Source organism: Lathyrus oleraceus, chromosome 3 (genome assembly GCF_024323335.1).
Source record: "Lathyrus oleraceus cultivar Zhongwan6 chromosome 3, CAAS_Psat_ZW6_1.0, whole genome shotgun sequence".
Classification (NCBI taxonomy): Eukaryota; Viridiplantae; Streptophyta; class Magnoliopsida; order Fabales; family Fabaceae; genus Lathyrus; species Lathyrus oleraceus.
In genome coordinates this window covers 251911231-251920590 of record NC_066581.1, presented here as the reverse complement: position 1 = coordinate 251920590, position 9360 = coordinate 251911231, and the positions used below count along the sequence as shown (strand labels likewise).

General features: G+C 36.9%; 1 protein-coding gene across 1 annotated transcript; it reads left to right on the top strand.

Annotated features, from left to right (window-relative positions):
- The first annotated feature begins 4500 nt into the window (after nucleotides 1-4500).
- On the top strand, nucleotides 4501-5259 carry LOC127130698 (secreted RxLR effector protein 161-like). The gene has a single exon (XM_051059665.1). The coding sequence runs from the start codon at nucleotides 4501-4503 to the stop codon at nucleotides 5257-5259; it is 759 nt and encodes a 252-aa protein (XP_050915622.1).
- Nucleotides 5260-9360: the final 4101 nt, after the last annotated feature.

The following is a 9360-nucleotide window of genomic DNA, read 5'->3' as shown; positions in this document are numbered from 1 at the left end:
AATATTCTCAAGAGAAACTCGTTTGAGTGTAGTATCGCGTAACAACTGTTATCAAGTCTACACTTGAACAGTTTCCACACTACGTCCTAAATAGGCCAAGATGGGTTAAATGTTCTAAGGTCCTCAGCTTCTCAAACCCAATTAGAAATAGTAATGCCTAACCACAAATACTTGTGTGACATTTCCAAATCCAAAGGAGTCTCCACTGAGCAGATGGATCTCAAGCAAACTTGTTAAGGACTACTCCACACAAGTCAAACATGACTATACCATCCTCCTATCTTAATTGCACTTAAGTTCGGGTTAGAACTTATCTCACCACTCAGAGACCACCAAGCACAACAAGCAGATTATATCACACATACATATATACAAACATCACATATATACAAATGTATACATACAAAAAGTATGCTAAACCCACTAGAGACTACTCCCCAGCAGAGTCGCCACTTAATTTCTATAGCGGTAAATTAATGATCATCAAGCTATTGACATGCTAGAGATCAAGTAACAAGAGTCACCACCGTGCTTTTATTGTTTCCAAAGGAAAAGGGAAAAAGTACGGAAAAAAACTCTAAAGTAAGAAGTTTTCAAATCAAAACTAATAAAAGGTCAGAGATTATAGGTAAGGGGGTTGGTTACACAGAGGGAAGGTGTTAGCACCCAAAGTGTCCTAGGTACTCCTAGCCCCTTTTTGTGTGCATATGTACTTGGTATAAAGTGATGTTTACAAACAAATAGAATGGGGACATGAGAAAAGAATTCATTAATTATATTTTTGTGTTTGGCAAGACCTTCGGTCTTATTCCTACGTACCAACATAAAAATGAGGGATCAAAACCTCGTAGTTCGTGATAAAAATTTTAAAGAGGATGCATTGCTTTTAACAAAATTTAAGTTTGAAAGGCACGAAGGCCTAAAAATGGTTTGAATGAGTTAGTTTTTTTTGGCTTTTTGAAAGTTTAGGTCAAGTATAGTTAGATTTATTTACAAGCTTGATTTTGTTGAATAAACTTTAATGTTAGAGTTAGTAGGTTTTAATAATAAGTTAATGGAGAGATTTGGAAGGTTAAGAGACAGTGGGAAAATTAAGAGTATTTACTATTTATCATAATTAGTAGAATAGCTAAAGTTTTTTTGTATGTATAAGAGTCCAAAATTGCATTCTAATAATACACAGAAGTTTACAAACGAATCGTTTCTTCTGACAAATTGGCATCAGAGCTAATGGCAAATATGATGAATCAAATGCCGTTGCCACGGCTAACGAAGTTGAATTACGAAAACTGGAGTATCCAGATGAAAGCTCTTCTCGGATCTCTAGACGCGTGGGAGGTGACCAAAGATGGGTTTGAAGAACCAACAGATACTGAGGGATATACGGAAGCTCAAAACAAGGCATTGAAAGAGACGCGGTCGAAGGATAAAACGACACTATACATGCTGTTTAGGGCTGTTGATGAATCAGGCTTCGAAAAGATTGCCGGTTCGACTACGTCGAAAGAAGCGTGGGACACAATGGAGAAAGTGTTCAAAGGAGCAGATCGAGTAAAGCAAGTTCGACTCCAAACACTTCGTGGCGAATTGGAGAGGATGCAGATGAAGGAGTCAGAAAATGTATCTGACTACATCATGCGTGTACAAAAAGTGGTGAACCAACTCACCAGAAATGGCGAAACAGTAACTGATGCACGAGTTGTCGAAAAGATTTTGAGATCTTTAACAGATAAGTTTGAGAATATTGTATGTGCAATAGAAGAGTCGAAGGACCTTTCGACGCTCGCAGTCGAAGAGCTCGCAGGTTCCCTCGAAGCACACGAACAACGTAAGATGAAAAAAAAGGAAGAAGGACTAGAGGACGCAAATCAAACCAAGGAGCAAATCAAAGACGAAAAGGTACTCTTTTCTCAAAACTTTCGAGGAAGAGGACGTGGTCGTGGAGGACGTGACAGTGGTCGAAGTGGTAGAGGCAGCAACTTCGACAGAGGACAGTCGATCCAGCAAAATTGGCGTGGCAGAGGACGTGGTCAAAGAGGTGGTAGGTCGAACCATTCCAACTTTGAATGCTACAAGTGTGGGAAGTATGGCCATTATGCGAAGGATTGTAACTCATTCAAATGCTATTACTGTGATAAAGTGGGACATCTTGCAAAAGATTGTCGAATCGAAAAGAAGGTAGAAGAAACAACCAATCTAACCTTGGAAGCTGAAGCAAATGAAGGTTTTATCTTGATGGCTCAAAATGAGATCAACACAAATGACAACGTTTGGTATCTTGACTCAGGAGCAAGTAACCATATGTATGGTCACAAACACCTGTTTAAAGAAATGAGAAAGATTGAAGATGGAAATGTGTCTTTCGGAGATGCATCGAAAGTGAAGGTCGAAGGCAAAGGAACGATTCGTTACCTGCAGAAGGATGGGTTGATTGGATCAATTCAAGATGTTTATTATGTACCAAATCTTAAAACCAACATCTTGAGTTTGGGACAACTTACGGAAAAAGGTTATTCGATACTGATGAAAGAACGGATACTGTATTTGAAGGAAAAGCTGGGACATCTGATTGCTCGTGTCAAAATGGAGAGAAATCGAATGTACAAACTGAATTTGATAAACGTTCGAGAAAGATGTTTACAAGTAAATGTCAAAGACAAAGCGTCACTATGGCATCTACGCTTTGGTCATCTACATCATGCTGGTTTAAGAAGGTTGGCGAAAAGGAACATGGTGCATGGACTACCAGACATGGATTATGAAGGAAAGTTCTGTGAAGAATGTGTGCTTAGCAAACAAACAAGAACTTCATTTCAAAAGAAGGCAGAATATCAAGCTAAGCATATCCTTGATTTGATTCACACCGACATATGTGGGCCAATCACGCCAGAATCTTTTAGTAGCAAAAGATACTTCATTTCCTTTATCGGCGATTACTCACGGAAGACATGGGTTTATTTCTTGAAAGAAAAGTCTGAAGCATTCGAGGTGTTCAAAAGGTTCAAAGTAATGGTGGAGAAGGAGACTGACAGACACATTAAAGCAGTTCGATCAGATAGAGGTGGTGAGTATACTTCGACAGCTTTTATGAAGTATTGTGAAGAGTAGGGTATAAGGAGATTTCTAACTGCAGCATACTCACCTCAACAAAATGGGGTGGCTGAAAGAAAGAATCGAAAAGTCCTTGACATGGTTCGATCAATGCTTAAAAGCAAGAACATGCCAAAGGAATTTTGGGCAGAAGCTGTACAATGTGCCATTTATGTTCAAAATCGATGTCCACATTCGAAGTTAGAAGATCAAACACCACCAGAAGCGTGGAGCAGACAGAAGCCAACAGTCTCTCATCTCAAAGTATTTGGAAGTGTTGCTTATGCACACGTACCAGATCAACGAAGAACGAAACTTGAAGACAAAAGTCAGAAATACATACTCATTGGGTATGATGAGAAAACAAAAGGGTACAAGCTATTTGATCCCATAAGAAAGAAGGTGATAGTGAGTAGAGACGTTCGAATAAACGAAGCAAGTAAGTGGGACTAGAACAGTTTGACAGAAGCTGTTGTCGAAGTTGAAGAACCATTTGTCGCTGTACCATCAAACATTTCGACAAAACTTGAAGATTCTGACGATGAAGATGAACCTAAACAACCCAGAATGCGAAGTTTGCAAGATCTGTATGATTCGACAAGTGAAGTGCACCTTGTATGTCTCTTGGCAGATGCTGAAAACATCAGTTTTGAAGAAGCAGTACGAGACAGGAAGTGGAAAAGTGCCATGGACGAAGAGATGAGGGCGATTATCCACAACAACACTTGGGAGCTAGTTGAATTGCCAAAAGGTAGTCAACCCATTGGTGTAAAGTGGGTATTCAAGAAAAAGATGAATGCTCAAGGAGAAATAGAATGATACAAAGCGAGACTTGTTGCGAAGGGATACAAACAGAAAGCAGGAGTTGATTATGACGAAGTATTTGCACCCGTTGCAAGAATGGAGACAATTCGATTACTCATATCTCAAGCTGCTCAATTCAAATGGCCAATATTTCAAATGGATGTCAAAACAGCTTTTCTGAATGGTGTACTAGAAGAAGTCTATGTCGAACAACCACTCGGGTACATGAAAGCTGGAGAAGAGAAGAAGGTACTGAAATTGAAGAAAGCGTTATATGGGCTGAAGCAAGCACCGCGGGCATGGAACACACGTATCGACACATACTTCAAGGAGAACGGGTTCGAGCAATGTCCGTACGAACATGCCCTCTATGTGAAGAAAAAAGGAATGAATGTATTACTTGTTGCTCTCTATGTTGATGATCTTATTTTTCTGAGCAATAATGATGAGATGATAGAAGAATTCAAAAGCACAATGACACGTGAATTCGAGATGACAGATTTAGGCCTGATGAGATTCTTTCTTGGTCTGGAAGTTCGACAAGAAGAAACAGGAATCTTCATCTCACAAGAAAAATATGCAAAAGAAATCTTGAAAAAATATAAGATGGAAAGCTGCAATCCGGCTTCGACGCCAATGGAACCAGGAACAAAACTGTCAAAATTTGATGGAGGAGAACGTGTCGAAGCAGGAAAATATCAAAGTTTGGTAGGAAGTCTTCGCTATCTCACATGTACAAGACCAGATATCTCATTGAGTGTAGGCATTGTAAGTCAATTCATGGAGGAGCCAGTTTACACACATTGGAAAGCATTGAAGCAAATTCTGAGGTACATCCAAGGAACAGTGTCACTTGGGATGTTTTACTCGAATTCAGACAAATACAAGCTGGTTGGTTACTCTGACAGTGATTGGTGCGGAGACATAGACGATCGAAAAAGCACTTCTGGATATGTGTTTTTCATGGGAAATACTGCATTCACTTGGCTTTCTAAAAAGCAGCCAATAGTAACACTTTCGACATGTGAAGCAAAATATGTAGCAGCATCCTGGTGCGTTTGTCATGCAATATGGCTCAGAAGATTGATGAGTAAAATGGAACTAGAACAGAAAGATGCTACAATAATACAAGTTGACAACAGGTCAGCAATTGCGTTAGCAAAGAATCCAGTAAACCATGAAAGGAGCAAACACATTGACGTTCGTTTTCACTTTATTCGAGAACACGTGAAGGAAGGAAGTGTCGAATTGAAGCATGTAGCAAGTAAGGACCAAGCAGCAGACATTTTCACAAAACCACTATCAAAAGAAATCTTCGACAAAGAGAAGAAATTGATAGGCATGATGAATAGAAGAAACATTTAAGTTTACAGAGGAGTTTTGTTGAATAAACTTTAATGTTAGAGTTAGTAGGTTTTAATAATAAGTTAATGGAGAGATTTGGAAGGTTAAGAGACAGTGGGAAAATTAAGAGTATTTACTATTTATCATAATTAGTAGAATAGCTAAAGTTTTTTTGTATGTATAAGAGTCCAAAATTGCATTCTAATAATACACAGAAGTTTACAAACGAATCGTTTCTTCTAACAGATTTAAGAAAAGAAGTTTGAAAATGCAATGGCATAAGGCCAAAGTTTCTATCTTTTTTTGCAATGTGGTCAAAGTTTAGAACAAAAGTAGTTCACACAAAGAAGATTTTAAAAAATGGAGGGAGAGACTTTGAAATTAAAGAAATGGGGAGAATATGAAGAGACTATCCTATGTACAAAATTAAAAGTTTAGAGTTGAAAAGATCTGACCAAATGGGTAGCAATCCAATAGACAAGAATGTCACTAGAAACCCAGAATTCCCTTGGACTTTTAGAATCAAGCAACACACAAATGCACAATTATATTATCTTGAAGAGCAAGGCATCAAATAAAGATGGCCACATCCAAGCTTATCCATTCCATGATCTTCTTCAAGGTAGCCCATGTAACAGATGACTTCCACAAGTCATAGGTTCAAAATAACAACTTCACAATGATCATGTTGTAGATGAACATAAAAGGATCTTGAATGATGTATCAGATGAAGTTTCAGACTGCAAGCACTTGGTTTCTCAACAAGTTGGCATTGGCCAAGTCCTTTAGCATAGGAAGGTTGCCTAGATTCTAAGTCCATTTGTCCAAGATCAAGCCAACAATCCACATAAAAGTCTTTTAGGGTTTTTGTTGTTATTATGTACATTAATGGTCAAAGACCACACAAATAAGCAAAGTATACACAAATAAAATATATCACACAATGTGGTCAAAATGAACAAAGTGAAAATTGCATTAACATAAATAATTAGAATGATATGAACAATGGCAAGTGAATAGAAACAAAAATTAAATGGCATTAAAGTAAATGACATGAAATTAAAAGTTAGTAGTTAATTGGTTAGAAGTTAGTATTGTTTTGCTTTTGCTTTTGAATTGAAGTCATTCTTTGAAGAACACTCAACCCACTTATCACAAGCATGGATCCTTGAACCAAGACATCTTCCAAAGGAAGGAAAAAAGGCCAAGTTTCCACACAATACCATGAAAGAGGGGAGACTTACAATCTCACTAACTAGAATGCTTATCCCTTTTATGTCACAAATTTAGCGCTATGTTAAGCAATCGTAATTGGACTTATGTAGAAGTCACAACTCTTTGAGGTCGGACAATAAAATTTTGGTGTTAATGCATGTTAGAGACATAGTATAATGGACTATGCTCCTGAAATATACCACACACAAAAAGAATATGCAAAAGGTGTGGCATAATCTCATCCATACTCATGTCAATTTTTCAATCAACTAGCCTTAGGATTATGAGATATCATAGGCCAAATGGAATGAATGAACGAAGAAAGGGAATAAGATGAAGTGGGAGAGGAATGGATCAAAACACAAATTGGTCAAAGGAGGACTTTTACCAAATTAATATCATCCATTCATTTTGGGAGATGGAATGTACATTCCATCAATCCCCTAAATCCAATGATATTAATTTGACAAAGTCAAATCAACCTTGACCAAGGCCCAACAACAAGATTCAAACATAAACAAGTCATCACAATTGGTCAACAAATTTATTTGGCATTTATTCAAATTAAAATACTAAAATAGTGCATTTAAATTAAATATGGTTTGTCCAATTCCTAAAATCTCATCAAAACACCAAAGAAATGGCCTTGAGATTTATCATAGGTCAAACAAGGTCAAAGGACCTTGGAGAAAAAATTTCATAATTTTTGGATATTTAAAAATATTTTTAAACAATTAAAAACAAATTCAAAATCAATTAATTCATGAAAAATAATAATAATGATCCAAAAAATAATTTTAATTCAGAATATGAAGGAGAAAAATATTTTAAATATTTGGTGAAAGTCCCATATTTTTTGGATCAATATTGAATTTAATATGAATTATTGAAAATAATGCAATTAAAATGAAATTAAAATATCAGAAAAAATGTGGACCACTTGATCTCCCTCATTAATTGAGGTGGCAGATCAAGTGGTCACAAACGTGCTATCCACTATGGACTCTAGTCAGCGCGCCATAACCTTGGTAATCAGAAAGAATGCTCAGGATTAAAACAAATTAGATGGATCCTATGGTTGTGAGAGAAGTCAACACATCGCCGGAGTTGTAGCTCCGATCTTCTTCCCCGGTGGACCTCACCGGGCTGGTCCACCTTCAACCATCACCAAAATTAAATACAAGGACATGATCTCAAAGTAAAAATGGCACTGAGTTCGAATCTGGCCTCAATTCACTCTAACTCCAAGTATATTGAGATATACATGGAGTTGAAATTTGAGGTACATGAACTGAGTTTCATCGATTTGGCCTCTAAGCAACTCAATCTTCTTGCCTACATTGGTAGGATTTCATACAACCAAAGAATCAATAGAATTGAGCAAGCATTAGAGAGAATCGAAGAGATCAAAATTTCTGGAAAATACCTTCAATGGAGGTCTGGATTCAACTAATCTTGCTCTTTCTCGTGCTTGATCTTACTCCAAATGCTTGCAGAAGAAGGATTGATTGCTCAAAAGGCTGTGGATTCCTGGAGATTTGAATTTCAAAACAGTGGAAATTCAAAGTCAAATTCAAGTGAATTTCTCAGGTTTATCCTTTGCAATGTGAGGGTTAGAGTTAGGGGATCAAAGTTGGCGCGAATGTGTGTGAAATGCTGAGCATATGAGGCTCTATTTATAGCTGAATCCATTGCTTTTTGCACACTTGAATTCATTTTCCAAAGTTGGTCATTGATGATGCATGGGTGCAATGGCGCGCATAGGCCCATAAAATCATTGCCATAAGTCCACGAATGAGTGTGAGATAGTCTGAATCCAGCTTGGATTGTAAGGCAATTGTACATTTTGATTTAAAGTTTGATCCTTGCCAAGTGATGACACCATGTTCATGCCATGCGCAACCTATGCATTCCTTGTCCAAAATGAATGAATTTGAGCTCTTTGGAAAGGTGAGATCAAGATGAATAACTTTCATGTTCAATACTTTTCCATTTGGAGTTTGTATCATGAAGAAATTTGAGGTGGAAGTGTGGAAATTTTTGACATATCAAAAATTTTCTACGTGTCAAGCCATATGTCTCAATATTCCACCTTGCTTAACTTTTTATATGAGCTTCAAATGAGAAAAGTGTCTTCATCAAAGTCGCTCTCTCAAACACCTTAAAAATTGTTACCAATTTCATCTCATTTGGATTTGAAATGAAAGAGTTATGCATTTTTGAAGTTTGGAAAAATCACTTGATCAATGGTATAGGTCAAAAGTGACCTATAATGTAACCTCATATCATATGCTCAAAAAAGTTGAATTATCTCCCACTTCAAACATCAAACTTGAAGTAGACACATTGAGTTTGATTATGAAACTTGGAAATATTTCATATCATAAAAATTGAGCAAGTTATGGCCTTGGGAAGTTGACTTTCAGATTAGGGTTTATAAAAAATGACCTATAATGTTTCAACATAAAAAATGATTTTCCAAGAAAAACTAGATCTAGGTATCAACATGAAAGTTGTTTGTAATGCGATTTAGAGTAAGTTTTCTCTTGGAATCATTTTCATATAGTGAAAATTGTAGGAGATAGGGTCTAGGGAGACCCAGTTTTGATCAGATGAGTTCATCTGGCCAACCACCGTCAACCGACTTGCTAACTTCCAATTCTATTGACTTTCTAGGCTCTTGGTAGATCATATATGCATAAGATGATGAATTTTGAAGTGTCCCTTGAGAAATTTGATCAATTAGTGATATAGCTTGTTGGAGAAGTTACTCAAGATACCCAATCAAACTAGGGTTTCTGTAACACCCTTCTAAAATACCCCAAATATTTAATTAAATATCAAATACAACATCAGAGTAATTATGCCATTTAAGGGTGTCACACAATATTCCACACCATTCAACAG

Coding starts and splice junctions, on each gene's coding strand:
- LOC127130698 (XM_051059665.1), top strand. CDS start 4,501: ATGGAAAGCTGCAATCCGGCTTCGACGCCAATGGAACCAGGAACAAAA.